The sequence below is a fragment of the Octopus bimaculoides genome, chromosome 6 (assembly GCF_046866305.1).
Source record: "Octopus bimaculoides isolate indiv1 chromosome 6, ASM4686630v1, whole genome shotgun sequence".
Lineage (NCBI taxonomy): Eukaryota > Metazoa > Mollusca > Cephalopoda > Octopoda > Octopodidae > Octopus > Octopus bimaculoides.
This window is the reverse complement of record NC_142933.1, coordinates 74,006,840-74,022,786: the sequence shown is the minus strand read 5'-3', so window position 1 is coordinate 74,022,786 and position 15,947 is coordinate 74,006,840. Positions and strand designations below refer to the sequence as shown.

Sequence of the window (15,947 nt, the reverse complement as noted above, 5' to 3'; positions counted from 1 at the left end):
GTAGACTAGGCACCAATATATGACATAAAAAAGAGAATGCCTCATAATAAACATCGCTGTGCCTTTAGACAAAAACATGGCAAAACAAAGTATAAAACATTTCGAAATACGCTCGTTAAAAGTAGAGATATCAAAAAAATATAAGGATGCCCTGCAACAAAGTAAAAGTTGTACCAGTTTATTATCAGAGTATTAGGTTTAATTCCTTTAAAGCTATCATACCACCTGGAATGCTGGATAGATCTCCAAAAATCTTCTCTCTTTGAAACAGCTCATATTTTTTGAAAGGTTCTTTATATTTAATGTCTGAAATTAACAGGAAGAAGAAAAACAACAAAATTAGCATTTTATAAAAAGAATATAGTTAAAATGGCAATAACAATATCAATAATAATGATAATACGACAAATAATAGTAATAATCCTTTCTACTATAGGCACAAGATCTGAAATTTGGGGGAGAGACATAACCAATTACATCGATCCCAGTACTCAACTGGTATTTATTTTATCGATCCTGGCGGAATGAAAGGCAAAGTCGACCTCGGCGGCATTTGAACTCAGAACGTGAAGACTGACAAAAAACCGCTAAGCATTTCACTCGGCGTGCTAACGATTCTGCCAGCTCAGAGCATCATCATCATCATCATCATCATTATTATTATTATTATTATTATTATTATTATTATTATTATTATTATTATTATTATTACTATTACTATTACTATTATTATTATTATTATTATTATTATTATTATTATTATTATTATTATTATTATTAACAATAACAATAACAATAACAATAACAATAATAATAATAATAATAAGAATACTTTCTACTTTTGGCACAAGGCCTGGAATTTGAGAAGAGGGTGATGGTCGATCACATCGACTCCAGTACTTGACTAGTACTTATTTTATCGACCTCAGAAGGATGAAAGACAAAGTCGACCTCTGCGAAATTTGAACTCAGAACATAAAGACAGGTAAAATAACATTAAGTATTTTGCCCGGTGTGCTAACGATTCTGCTTGTAACAACAACAACAATAATAATAAGTCAGCAGGCCGTTTAACTTAATAGAGTATTCAACTGGTGTCTGAGATGTACAGGTTCAACTTCCGTAGCCGACTGAAACCACCTTTCAAAAAATGTGCTGATGCAGTATCAAGCAATGGCTCTCGTGGTTTCTGATCTTAACTGATTGGGAATGTTATCATGTACCTGTTTTGTCTTAGAATAAAAGATGGACTAAAACAAATATTCTGCTCACTACTTCAGACTTGCTTGTCAGTTGTTTAACCGTAACCAGTTGAGCATGTCACTTGGTGGCTAACTATATGTTCATCTCTGATCACATGCAGAAGCAATGAGGCAGCATCATAGAAATGTGTTAAGAGGAATTCTTTGGAGTTTGAGTAATTCACCTCTGGAAACATGGGTGTTTTGTTCAACATCCGTAAACAACCCTTATTTAAGGACCATTTGAGTGGAATGAGTTACTCAACCTGAAGAAAATTCTAACTGGGCTCCACCTGCAAGGTCATGAACTGTTCATATTGATATGAGATCACCATGTCGTGCCCATATGGTTGTGATGCATATGTCTAGTGTACCCTTATCATACAGTCATAATGGGTATACTGGGCTTCGTAGTATATGACGGATGTGATATAAGCATTCGCCATCTCCACCCGACCTTTCAGAGTCAGCTTTCTCACATCATACTTCTGAGTGAGATTGACCACTCTGCCCGTCTCAGTTCCTCTCCACCTGGAGATTCAAACTAAACCAGATTAAGAGAAATTTCACCAGACCCTCCCTCCGTCCAGCGTCCCAAGACGTTATTGGATCTACCTCTCCAGGTGCTGAGCTGCAGGCCCACTAACTTTTCTTCGTTAATATTGGTTCCTGTTACTGACTCGTATTCTTTAAGAGCAGTGCAGACCAGGTCTATATGCCTGTGCTCGATACTATGCCGGTAACGTCGTCTGCATTTGCCGATGCGGTTTTCCTCCTACGTACTAGTTCGCACGGGGTACCTCTCAACGCCCAAAACCTTTCCGAAGTAGTGTCTGTAGAAGCAGTACATACTCTAAGAGACGAGAAGAGACACCCCTAACGGACCGAGCGCATGGTGTTCAATGGCTCCTATAGATAACCATTCACCCGAACTACCGAGCAGATGTCGCTGTACATTGCAACGATCCAGCCTCGGAAAATGGGACTGCAAACAACCGCCAAGTATTGGTGGTCGGCCCTATCGAAGATTTACATCGATCCAAGTTAACCAGACCCCCACCCATGCCAACCTCTTTACTCACTCTGTCTGTGATATATCGCATGAAGTAAACATTGTCGTGAATGTTTGGGATGGAGTATGCTTGTGCATCATCAATCAGTTCATCGACAAGCGCCAACCTCTTTGCTAACACCTTGGCTAATTTTTGAAATGTGCGTTCAGCAGGATTATGAGCCTAATTTTTTTTTATCTGATGCCTCTTGTTTGGGTCCTTTCTCAGCAGTGCTACCACACCTCGACTCACAAAATTAGGAATTCCCCCGTTCTGTTGCAAGTTGCTGTAGATATCTGCTAAGAGGCCACCAAACAAGTCAGGTGTATAAACGTAAAGCTCATAGAGCAGACAATCCAAACTAGACGATTTCCCCGGCCCCATTCAGCCCATCATCGTATTCCTACTGCAGTTATCGGCATTTCGTAACGCTCTACCCCTGGTCTAGAGTCGTAGCATGCCGTCAGGATAGGCTCTAAGATCCATCCTGCGTTCCGGGCTACCATTCACCCCAAGCAGTTGGGCGAGGTGCTGTTGAAATGCCGCATATATCTGCTCGGGCTCGAGTACATTTCACCCAGTTTGGTCCACCAAAAACGGAATTGTGGCTTTGTTACCACGTTGCACTCGGGCTCGTCGAGCGACTTTCGTTCCCTCGTTTCTTAGAGCACGCGCCTTAGTTCTGACAATGCATCTTTTATGCTTAGTGTTGAAGAATTGGTCCAGGATCAGTCTCGCTGCCAGCACGTCGGTTGCACTACCTTTCTGAAGAGCTTCTAAGTTTCTCTACAGGTCTCCCTCTATTCTATTTCTTTCTAACGCTAATACCTTACTAAACCTAATTTATTCTACTCTAATTACCCTTTGTTCTTGACGATTCCCCCCTCTCGTCAACGCCTGCTTAACTAATTCGCTAATCCGGACTCTGTAAGTTTGGTACGTCGGGGAGTGATGCGCTCAGCTTCCAGTAACCGGGTCTCTGCTTGCAAAGTTCATCTAGGTCAACGGTGCAGATCACAAATTTGTGGCCTGTGTAGCCGATGATTTTAAAAAGTGGACAGCTTATACTATCTTTCTCTATTGGCCTACAGAATTCTATATCTAGATACGACCTAGATGACACGATGCGGTTCGTCCATGCTCACATTGATATATTTGGGAAATTCAGTCGATACCTGTCAGACAGTTGAAAATGTCTGAGCAGGTTTGCGAGGCTTTTGCACTCCGCTCTAACAGCTAACTTCACACAGTTTAAGCATGCATCCATAATAGCGTTCCAGTTGGCCATTGGCATAAAAGTAGAGACATCCCCAGGAAAACTTTCAGACGTCTGAAGAAATCCGGTTATCCTTCCCCTATCAGACCATGAACAGCCACCTGGCTGTAAGCATCCCCGTCGCTACTGTTCACATCAAGGAACAACAATTTACCTTCTGTGTCTAGGAGATCCAAACTTCTCCGGAACACATATCGCAGTTCCATCCCCATTCCCGGTTGACATGGAAATAAGTATATTTCGTCTCCACCCAAAATAGTTTTAAAAAAACTCGTCGGTCGGATAGTTTAGTTTCACTGACAGCCACGACATCTAAACTTATTGAGTAAGTTGCACTGTTTCCAAGGTGGTTTCAGGCTACGTATATTTGTACTGCCTATTCGGAGCGTGGTCATGTTCAGCAATAAATTGGGCAAAGAGGAGAGAAAGCTATTTATCGTAGTTTTGTGAGAGACGAGGAATAGGTGTTTTGTCCTCTGGATAGGTGTGGGCGATTCCACAAACAGTTCTTTGAAAAGACTTCTGTTAAGGTTTTTTGTAAAATTTCCTACCCTATCAGGGTATTTGTTTTTTAAAGTGTCATATGTGTTTTGTTGTATTTGTATGATTTTCATGTGTGTAGGGATGTTGGTTGTCAGTGTGATGAAATTGCTCTGAGTGATGGCTGTATGAATACTTTATTGGTCGTGTTTATGGCTGTGTAGCTGTTGATTTTTAAGTTGTGTTCGTGTTGGGATTTGTGACCAAGCTGTTGTGCGTGTAAATTAGATTGTGCTGATAATGGTCGTGTTTGTGATAATGGTTGCCACGGAGATGGTGTTGGTGATGTTAGTATAGCTGTGTTTTTTGTTTGTTTGGTGGGTGATGTTTGAGCATTGTTGTACAAAAGCATCGTCCCATTTGTTTGAATCTTCCAGTTCTTTGTGTTGGTGTGTTTTTTACGTCTCTTTTCTTTGCCTTAGTGACCGTTTGCTATTTAGGCTCGTCACTGTTCTCTTCATTACTAGACATGTCTGAGTGGTTCAAAGAGGGAACGGGTACATCTTGGGGGAGGTTTTTGGTGTTTGGTTGAAGTAGCTGTTTCTATTTGGTAGGTGGGGTTCTAATGCTGTTGCTGTTATTATTGCCGGTGGTGCTGCTACTATAAATGCTCCAATAATTGTTGTTGCTGCTGTTTTCGGTGATGTCACCTGAGTCTGTTGGTGTTGCTGCTGTTTTTGCTGTTGTTAGTGTTGTTGTTGTTGTGGGAGGGGCGACGGTTTGGACGGAAGTGTTGGTTTCCTTTGCTACGGGCAAAAGGTTTTGTGGTGATTTACTTTCCTTCACGGGTGACACCACGTCCTTCCACCGTCAACAGACACGTAAAGCTTTGTGCCATCTGGAAGGGTAATGAAGTCTGAGATGGCCTCGACGCTTAGCTGATCCATCTGTATTAACAACTGCGTATCCTGTCCTAACATGTTCTTCTGCATTCTTTGTATCTGCAGAATACTGGTTTTTTCCTATGTCAGACAACCGTTGCCACCAACCAGCAGGTGTTGATTTCTGGTGGTATATTAAATATTCTTACCTTAAACATCCTTCGGCCAAGGTAAATGGCGATCAGGATGAGTTCGTCATTTGTTAAGGTGATGGTTGAGTGATTTTTGGCGTCTTCCTCTGAGGTGAACCTCAATTCGACAGTTCCGTATTTTCCCCTTCCCTGGCTATATAAGTTTCGCCCTTCCAGACTGGTCGCAGACATTTTTTACCTGCTGGTTTGTTGGCTACTCTACTCTTCTACATTTTGCTCCACTTCTTTTGTAAAGATCTGTCCGCAAATTATTTTCTTGCCTGACAGATCTAAGGACATTCAGTGTCACATTTCTTCCGTACAATGTGCATACATTTTGCACTTTTAAATTCATTTTCATATATAAATATTTCTTCGTTTATTTGCCTCTTCGCATCGGTGAAACCCCTAACAGCCGATTTGCATGGTCTGTTTTCCTTGTTCTTGTTATTTTCGTTAATGATATTGGTGATGGTGGGTTTTCTGTTGCCAATGGTGGTGGTGATAGAGGTAGCAGTGTTCTCGCTAGCGTTGTTATCGCTTTTTGTTATTGTTTTCGTTACTATTTTGGTAATGGCAGAATTGAAAGTTTGCTCTGTTTATTGCATAACAAAGTGTAACTTTCAATTTGAGCAGGAGAATTAATTCTGAATTTTTGTCATAACTATTTAGCGAGAATAAGATTTATGCTTAGTAACAAATGAAACGTAGTGATTTCATAAAAATAAGTATGGCTGTTTTAACAGACATATTTATTGTTGTTGAAGTTGTTTAACTCTAGGTCAGCATTGATGGATACAGTTCTATTTTTGAAACCAATTAAGACAACCTGCTGTCTTTTTTTTTTTAAGACATTGAGAGGCTACTTTGCATGTTCGTTAATATTAATGCACAAATCACGCCTTCCTTTGTTTCTAAGGAAACTAACCAATACGTTGCTTCGTTCTGTGTGCAATTAATGATTGCAAGGTGCTTCCTGTTTACAGGGGTTTCTCTGGTTACAGATATTCAGTGGTAGTTCATGTGAATACATAATTAATTAGTAAATCGATTTACATAGCTTTTAAGTACATTTTGTCATGTTTCTTCATTTTCTTCGTATAAAAGTTGCTTGTACAATATTTTATTCTGTAATAATTTTTCAAAATAAAAACATTTTAAGTTAATTATTTACATTGCATTTGGTGAACGTTAGTTTCATTGGTTAGGGTTTCAAAGGAACTAATCAATGGTTAGGTGTATATTTAATGGCGAAAGTAACAAGGTTTGCAAGTACAACCATCATGTTCATCCTCTTTTCCTTTCTATCTCTGTCTGCTTCCTTCTGCCTCTTTAACATTTTCTCCATGACTTCTCTCTCTCCCTCCCTCCCTCCCTCTATGCACACATACATTATGCATATGTGAGTTTGTCTATGCGCATGTATATGTATAGGTCATTCCGGCGAAAGCTTAGCTGGCCGAAACTTGGAAGCTACTGTCAACAACATTCTTGTTTAAGAATAATAATTTTATATTATTTACATTTGACGGATATTTGTCCTCATCTTGTTTGTTGTTAACACAACGTTTCGGTTGATATATCCTCCAGCCTTCATCAGGTATCTTGGGGAAATTTCGAACCTGGGTTCTCATTCCTAAGGTATTTTTCGATGTTATTATTATTATTATTATTATTATTATTATTATTCAGGTCACTGCCTGGAATCGAACTCGGAATCTTGGGGTTAGTAGCCCGCTCTCTTAACCACTACGCCATATGCCCGTGGTTAAGAGCTGGGTTATTAACCCCAAGATTCCGAGTTCGATTCCAGACAGTGACCTGAATAATAATAATAATAATAATAATAATAATAATAATAATAATAATAATAATAATAATAATAATAATAATATCGAAAAATAAGAACAAATATCCGTCAAATGTAAATAATGTACATAATTCCTCATCTCTTAAATATAGAACTGTAATAATTTTATACATACATACATACATACATACATACATACATATATATATATATATATATATATATATATATATATATATATATATATATATATATATATATATATATATATATATATATATATATATATATATATATATATAGACATAGACATAGACGCAGGCGTGGCTGTGTGTTAAGACGCTGGCTTCCCAACCATATCGTTTCAAGTTCAGTTCCGCTACGTGGTACCTTCGGCAAGTGGCTTCTATTATACGCTCGGACCGATCAAAGCCTTGTGGGTGGATTTGGTTGACTGAAACTGAAAGAAGCCCGTCGTATGTGTATGTGTGTGTGTGTGTGTTGGTGTGTGTGTGTGTGTGTATTTATCAATGTGTGTGTCTTTGTGTCTGTGCTTGTCTCCTCCCATCATCGCTTGACAACCGGTGTTGTCTTTACGTCCCCGTAACTTGCCGATTCGGTAAAAGAGACTGTCAGCGTATGCGGACGACATCGTATCCTGTGACAAACACCTACATCTAGTAGGTGGTGCCATAATGGTTTAGAAAGCGGTAACCGGTATAAAAATACACCGTGAAAAGTTGGTCGGCCTGCACCTCGGCACCTGGTGAGGCAGGTCAATGCCGCCCAACATCATTGTAGGATGCTGGTCGAACGACCCGGTGAAATTACTCGGAGTCTGGTTCGAACAAGACCTCCTCCAGATAGAGAGAAACTGGGTTGAGGCAACGAGCAGGGTGGCTAATCTTACCCAGAAATGGGCTGAGAGGAAACCGTCCCTGAAAGAGCGGGCAGAGGTGGCGAATGTGTTCGTCGCATCAGTCATCATTTATCGCCTAACAGCCTTGCCTTGCTCGGATTCGTGTCTTGTTAACTTGGAGCGCCTGCTTTACTACTTTTTGTGGAAGGGCCGGGTCCCGATGCTCAGACACTCTATTTGCTGTCAATTGCCGCTAAGTGGAGGGCTGGACATGCCGTGGCTGAAAATGCGCCGAGGCTGAGACATCTCCAGCTCTACCTAGACGATAAACGGGTGTGGTCTCCCCTGGTTAAACTCGTTTTCCCACAGTTCGACTCCTTTAGTGAATTGAATTCTTGGATCAAGCGCAGACCTAAGTTGGGTGCTTAGCAAGCAGAGTGCCGTCAAGCCCTCACGCTTCTCAACCAAACGGGCAACGCGTGCGGCGGGCTTTCCATCTCGTCTTTCTATAGAGAGTTAGTGGCTGGCAAGTGTGATGACATTCTGGAGGAGACCCTTTCGCAAACAGCAGTAACTTTCTTCTTCTGAATACAAGTCATTGATTGGTTAAATTTACCCAAACGCGACAACTTTAACACGAAATAACTTCTAAAATACAAAATTTTGTCAAAAACGTTAAGAGTAAACCGTGTTCTACGTGACACATTTAACCAATATTCAAAGTTTCAAACTGTTTAGTTAAAAAAAATTAGATAAAAATTCTGTGACTGAAATTAAATAGATCCGCAAGTTTTTCACTCGCTAAAGAAGGTCAATTGCCAATCGTGGACAAACCACATTTTTCTTTGTACAATGAAAAACTATTTTGTTCTTATGAATGCATGCATGTGTATTCTTTGTGTATGTATGTATGTATGTATGCATGTATGAGTAGTAGGTGTGTCAGTGTATTTCAATGTCACTTGCTAGTCATCACAGGCCTCCATTCACACGTTTAAGTATGGAAATATGAAACTCACACGTTTAAGTATACAAATATGAAAAACCTTTCACTAGACCGAAAACATTTAGTACAACAACATTTTAAAACTTAAACGGTTGACAACAACTTAGTAGACAAGATTTTAAGTTTTTCTATTATTCCCTTGGGAAAATCTGGACATTTTTTTTTATGTAAATCTATAAACATGTCACATATACAGTTGATTAATTCCCGTATTATTATAGAATGAAAGAGCAGTGCATGTCAACAAAGTGACACTGGGTTAAAATATACGAAGCCGAATACACCTATTATGACTACCCGTCACAACCATATGTGCGCAACATGGTGATCTCATATCAAGATTAACATGTTGAATGAAACACTCATGTCTCCAGAGGTGAATTATCCAAACTCCAAAGAATTCCTCTCAACACATTGCTATGATGTTCCCCCACTACTTCTGCTCGTGATCAGAGATGCACACATCGTCAGCTACTAAGGGACATGCTTAACTGGTTAAGGTCAAACAACTGACCAGTAGATCTGTGGTATTTAGCAGAAGATTTGCTGTAGCCCATCTTTTATACCAAGACAAAACAATGTACATGATAACACTTCTAATCAGTTAAGTTGAGAAGCCATGAAAGCCACTACCTGGTCCTGCATCCGACCATTATTATTATTATTATTGTTAAAACGGTAAGCTGGCAGAATTGTTGGCTCGCCGGGCAAAATGCTTACCAGTATTTCGTCTGCCGCTACAATCTGAGTTCAAATTCCGCCGCGGTCGACTTTGCCTTTCATCCTTTCAGGGTCGATAAATTATGTACTATTTCAGTACTGGGGTCGATGCAATCGACTTACACCTTCCCCGAAATTGCTGACCTTGTACCAAAATTGAAATCATCATTATTATTATTATTAAGGCGGCGAGCTGGCAGAATCGTTAGCGCGCCGGGCGAAATGCTTAGCAGTATTTCGTCTGCCGCTGTTCTGAGTTCAAATTCCGCCATGGTCGACTTTACCTTTGATCCTTTCAGGGTTGATAAAATTAGTACCAGTCATGTACGGAGACGATGTAATTGACTATCCCCCTCACCATAAATTCGAGGCCTTGTGCCTATGGTAGAAAAGATTATCATTATTATTAGACGAAACCGTTCTGCACGCACTCGTCCAGTGCCCGAGTATTGCTGACCTGTGGGTCTATATCGAACAGCTACTGTCACGTGTAGGACGGATCCGGCTATCAGCTGAACCCATCGTGAGAATTGACCCGCCGACCTCCTTTAACCAGGAGGGCAAGGCAATTTTCCTATGCCTAGTGGCTGTAGCGAAAGAGGTGATATGGTGGACCCGTTTGAAAGGGCTAAAGACAGACACTTTCCTCTTTGGCCAAGGCCTCATCAACTTTTTCAAGTTCCACTTGAAAAGGAAGATGAGAGTAGAGAGGGAAGTGCTGTCTCATAGCAAATTCGTTGAAAGATGGGTGACTGTTGGAAGAATGGCCAGTATAAACGGACCGATTCTGAGAATACACCTGCAGAAAAAAAAAGGTAATGTAAAAGGAGAAAGGGCTCTATACCCCTTTCTTATTTTTTCTGACCAGGCTCCCGTGGTTTTATGGGTTTTTCCACGTGTAACCTTTCCTTTTTCGAAGCGCCTCCCCCTTTGGGAGTTCTACTTATTTATTTATCTATTTATTTATAATAACTTTCTCCGTTTTCTTCCTCTGTTTAGACGAACTTTCCTACTTTTTCGGACAAAACCTTTTGTAACCTTCGTCCTGTCTTTGTCCTTATATGTTTTTAATTGATATTAGCCCTTGTGGCCAATAAAACGAATTAATTATTATTATTATTGTTGTTGTTGCTGCTGTCAATCGTGGAAGCCACGCTTGACCTCGGTTCCGCATTTTGTTTTTGAAAATCGTCAGTTTTCTCCGGAAAATAGCGGTCCTTTCCTGTCATTTTCAACTAGGGTGGAGAATAAGGGATCCTTCTTCTGCTGATCAGTTCCTTTTTTGTTAAAAGTCCCCCTATTTCTTGGGAGACTTATCGAATTTATTCCATTTTTCATTCCACGTGGAAAAATTTAGAAGTTTGCTCAATGGCAGCAACAAATAGTTTCAAGAGAGTTTCAATCGTCGATGAGAGATGGGGAGAGACAGAGGAGTGTCTTGTTATAAAAATGAGAGAGGATGAGTTCTTCGCCTGTTGGTGTGACTACTAGACAAGCAGGCAGGCAAAACAAGATCACCATCCCAATCATAAACAACAAGAAAAACAACTCCGACACCACCACCGTCACCACTCTGCCACTACCACTACGAACAACAATAAAAACAACTGTAGCAGCAGCAGCAACAACAACAGTAGAGCTTTGACAGGAGAGACAAATAAGCAGTACAGCTTGGCTACTTCGGTCAGCGATATGAATATCACAAATAGAGTCGATTTGGCAACGACAGCAACACGAACAACTGTAGCGGTGGAAACAAGTAACGCCCGACCATCCCTACAGGCAGGCGACATAGATACACCATATACTCCTGATACGGGCGATTCAGAAACCTTACCGTGCAACAAAGAGGAACTGAATCCCCTAAGAAGGACGTGTTGGGGAAAAGCGAAAAAGTAGTTCCAAAAAAGGCCGTCATAAGCTGAAAGTGAAAAGACGGGACGAGGAAAATTCAAATAATCCATCAGCTACACTAACAACACCGACAAACATACCCAAATCTCAACAACAAAAGCAATGCAAACTCATTCAACTACAGCTACAAAAAGCACCGATACAAAAACAAATATACAAAGAGAAACAACAATCATAAGAACAACTCATACAACTTACTAGAGAACCGGAACGCCTCATCAACTTCACAGTCGTTCGCAAGAGTAACAGCGAGCTGATGCAGGAAGTAGGGAAAAACACAAACATTCATGCAAAAGGACTAGGGTTCAATGAACTTCTGTCGAAAAGTTCCCATGACATACAGCTGATAAAAACGGACACAAACACTCAACTAGAACTTTAAAAAATAGCCAAAAGACATTGGGCCTTTTAGGCTAAAGCTGGATAAGAGGACTTTAGGAAGGCCCTTCATTAATGATAATGCATCAGACGAGGCAGCTGAATCAACCGCCTCTCTCAAAATCTAAGTGACCTTTGTCCATTTTGTTTCTGCGATAAACATGGTCGTTTTCAAAGTAGGGTGTGTGAATGTTCTGTGGCCTGGGGTCAGCTTCGAAACAAGGTCACTTGCTAAACAACCTCAAGTCGCTTGATTTAGATGTGGTTGCAATTAGTGAGACAAGGATTTCTAATGTGCAAGCATTAGCGCCTATTTTCGATGACTATAAGATATTCTCATCATGTGGTCTCTCTCAGGAGCGGGCAGCGGGGAAGCGATGCTATTTCAAAACCCCTTAGATCTCGAAGTAAAGGCAATCTTCTTGGACCCGGGTGGCAGGTTGGTGGTATTAGATATGAATGGTAGTAAAAGTGGCGCTCTTAGACTGGTGGTCGTCTATGCCTCGATAGGAGCTGGAAGGCCAGAATTCTTCAGGCGTCTAGAAACTTTCTTGGGAACGTCGCGCAGTTTGGTACTACTAGGTGAATGGAATGAGATTTTGGACGCACGGAGAGACTGAGTAGGGCTAGTGCACAGAAGAAGGGGATGCAAAAACATACCCCTGATATGTCAGTATGGACATGGAACAATCACAATAGGTCATCCAGATCGTATCTAGATAGAGTATTTGTTAAGTCAGAGGAAAGTGATAGTGTAGGTTGTTCGCAATTTAAATTGGTCGGATGCACAGTCGAGTTAGATAGGACTCGTAGACAGGGACCCGGTTAGTGGAACTTAAACGTGTCCTTTCCGGCTCGTAAAGACTACTGGGGTCGGATTAGTGAACTAGCTAAGCAACTGTTGACGGGGGCAGTCGTCAACAACCGGTGGTGGGTCGCTCTGAAGAGGGCCATTAGAGCAAAATCGATAGCGTTTAGAAAAGAGTTAACAATAGAAATGAATAGATTAGAGGGTGAACTAGTTAAAAAAATTAGAAGCGGCGATTAATAAGGGCATTGCGACCAATGTGTTAGCGACGAGAATGACCCTTGATAATTTCTTCGAAGCGAAACACGAAGGATGCGTTGTTAGAACTAAGGCCCGTGCGCTCAAACTGGAAGGAACTAAAGCTGTCCAATGAGCTCGAACGGTGGAGAGGCGACGTGGAAACAAAACCACGGTCAGGTCTTTGATGGACCGGAATGGGTGAGTGCTACGCGACTCCGAGCAGATGTGTGCGGCCTTTCAGCATCCCTTCGCGCAACTGTTTGGAGAGGGTGATGGGTCGACGACGGTACTGGACGATACCTAGACGGCTTGCCGCGGCTTTCGGCAGCTGACGCGAGGTTATGCGAAAGGCCGATAACAGCCGGTGAAATTTGGGAGGCAATGAGTGATTGCAAGTCGCAGATCATCTGGTTTGGATGGTCTGCCCTGCGAATTCTATGTATTCATGCTAGATTTGTTTGGCCACCATTTGGCAGACGTCTACTGCAACTGGCAACAGAACAGCAGAATTACTAGTGTTGTTAGCAAAGGTGTGGTGACACTGTTGAGGAAGGATGCCGACAGCGGGATGTACTAAAGAATTTTCGGCCCATAGTTCTGCTCAACACAGAGTTCAAGATTTTGACCAAGGTGTTAGTGAAAAGTTGGCGCTTGTCATCGGTGGCCTGGTCGGAGAAGCACAAGTGTGCGCAATCCCGAGCAGGTCTATCCACGACAACCTCCACCTTATGCGATACATCATAAAGAGGGTATCATAGATGGCATCGAAGGTACTCCGATCCATTTGGATCAATCAAAAGCATTCGATGGAGTCGACTATCGCTACTAGGAAGCCGTCCTGAAAGCAGACGGTTTCGGACCCGTTTTCAGAGGCCGGATTGCTGCAATTCACAGCGGCACCTGTTCAGTGGATGCCCGCTATTGCCTCTTCTTTACGCATTGGCACTCGGGCCACTGTTGTGGAAGTTGGAACAGCTAAGGGGCATCCCTTTCGAACTGGAACAAGGAAGGGCAGTGTCAGCATACACGGACGACGTCACCGTCATGGTGTCGGACGCTTCTGAAGTGGAGACGGTCGACACCATCCTAAAGGAATATGAGTCGGTTGCATGGCTAAAATCAACGCCGACAACTCGGTTGGTTTGCGGTTGGGCTCTCGGAGAGGCAGGACGATGCCATCGGACGGCGTCGTGGGACGCTGGACTGACGGACCAATTAAAATCCTTGTGGTTTGATTTAGTCCCGCCCTCCAAGTTGATAAGAACTGGGACGAGGTGGTGAACATAGTGGCCAGTCTTACCCGGAAATAAGCTGAAAGAAAGCTGTCCCTGAAAGGTCGGGCAGAGGTGGCGAATGCTTAGATCGCCTCCGTTATCATTTATCGCCTGATCGTCGTCTTTTGTCCCGGTTACTGCTTGACCAAGTTGGGGCATCTCTTATTTAAATTCTTATGGAAGGGACGCGTTCCAGTGGTCAAGCAGTCAGTCTGTTGCCAGCATCCTCTGAGTGGTGGATTAGGTATGTCGTGGCGCGTAATGCGCAGTCACGCTCTCAAGTTACTCCACCTGCAACGATATCTGGACGGTGAGCGTGTGTGGGAGCCGTTTGTGAGGCTCGTTTTTCCGCAGCTTGTCTCTTTGACGGAACTGCAGTCCTGGGTGAAGAAAAGACTGAGACTGGGCACCTGGCACCTAGAATGTAGTCAGGCGCTCACAACCCTCTAGAGAGGATTAGTATCGGGGGAGTGCGACGACGTTTTCGGGGGTACTCTGGGCACCGACGAGAACGAACTGGATAGGCTTTTCCAGAAGACATTTCGGTCGGGAACTGTCATGGATAATTTCCAGATGTCTTTGGCCTGGCAGTGCTACCGGAGTGGTGGGGCGCTACCGGTTCGAGATTAACTCTACAGGCACGGATGTGCTGTCAGACAGACTTATCCGAGGCGCACACAGAGTGACGAGATCGTTTTACATGCCCTCGTTCAGTGTCCGGGCATTGCTGACTTGTGGGGTTATATTGAACAGCTGCTGTCACGTGTGGGGCAGATCCGTCTGTCGAGCGAGTCTAGTGATGATCGCACTGCTGCCCTTCTGCAATCGAGTAGGCAAGGCAGTTTTCCTTTGCCTGGTGGCTGTGGCGAAAGAGGTTGTTTGGTGGACAAGGCTGAAAGGCATGAGGACAGGTACATTCCACTTTGGTAGAGCTTTCAATGACTCCTTCAAGTTCACTTGAATAGGAAACTGGGAGTGGAGAGGGAAGTGCTGTCATCGAGTGTGTTTACTGAAAGGTGGGTGAAAGTTGCGAAAATGGTAAGAGTGGATGGTACCTCTCTAAGTGTAGACCTGTGAGTCGGAGAGAAGGAAATGGAGAGGGCACTTGCTCCGAGGGTTTCAGGGATATCTCGGGCATTGGGGTTCCTCAATTATACCTAGAGGCGTTCCTGTATCAGATGGGCCACATCTCTATCATCCTCCCCCATTTTTCTTTACCTTTGTATGCTATGCATATCTCCCTTCTTTTTAAGTGTATACCGTGTATACTTAATTTTTTTCATCATTTCATTGTTATATGTAAACTCCTACACTTTATGTCTGTCTCTGTAGCCCCCCCCCCCTCATCCTTCGCCCGTGTTGCAAATAAAAGAAATTATTATTATTATTATGTTTTTTTTTTCTTCATTCTTCAAATTTTCTTCCATTTCTCGCCGAGTGTTTTCCGTACACCTAGGGCAGAGAAGCTCATTGTATGCATTCCCAGTTTACACACGCAAATTCACAGGTGAAATATGTATAATAAATAAATAAATAAATTCATGAATGGATGTTGTTTTCACAGCGATAATGCTCTTCTCAGTACATGAGTCGTTCCAGTTAACACGATTTTTTGCATTTCCTGTAGGGATGGTAAGCCTGGCATCATCATCATCATTATTATTTTATGTTTGACTTTTGTTTTGCATATGTACAAGTTGGATCCAAGTCTCACCCAGAGACCTCAAGAGACAAGTTAGAAGTTCATGTAGGTGTTATGCCTAGGGTACCATATATTTGGATTTGTACAGTTTTGTTCAAGTGAATGTTTAAGAAAC

At 42.2% G+C, this 15,947-nt stretch overlaps 1 protein-coding gene across 1 annotated transcript in view; it reads right to left on the bottom strand.

Moving 5' to 3' along the window:
* Positions 1 to 162: 162 nt before the first annotated feature.
* The window catches only part of LOC149135253 (uncharacterized), a 39,007-nt gene continuing 23,222 nt past the window's right edge, over positions 163 to 15,947 (bottom strand). Inside the window, exon 3 of the mRNA XM_089353484.1 lies at positions 163 to 306. Coding sequence (XP_089209610.1) covers positions 217 to 306 — 90 coding nt within the window. The 3' untranslated portion in view covers positions 163 to 216. The remainder of the gene's footprint in view (positions 307 to 15,947) is intronic.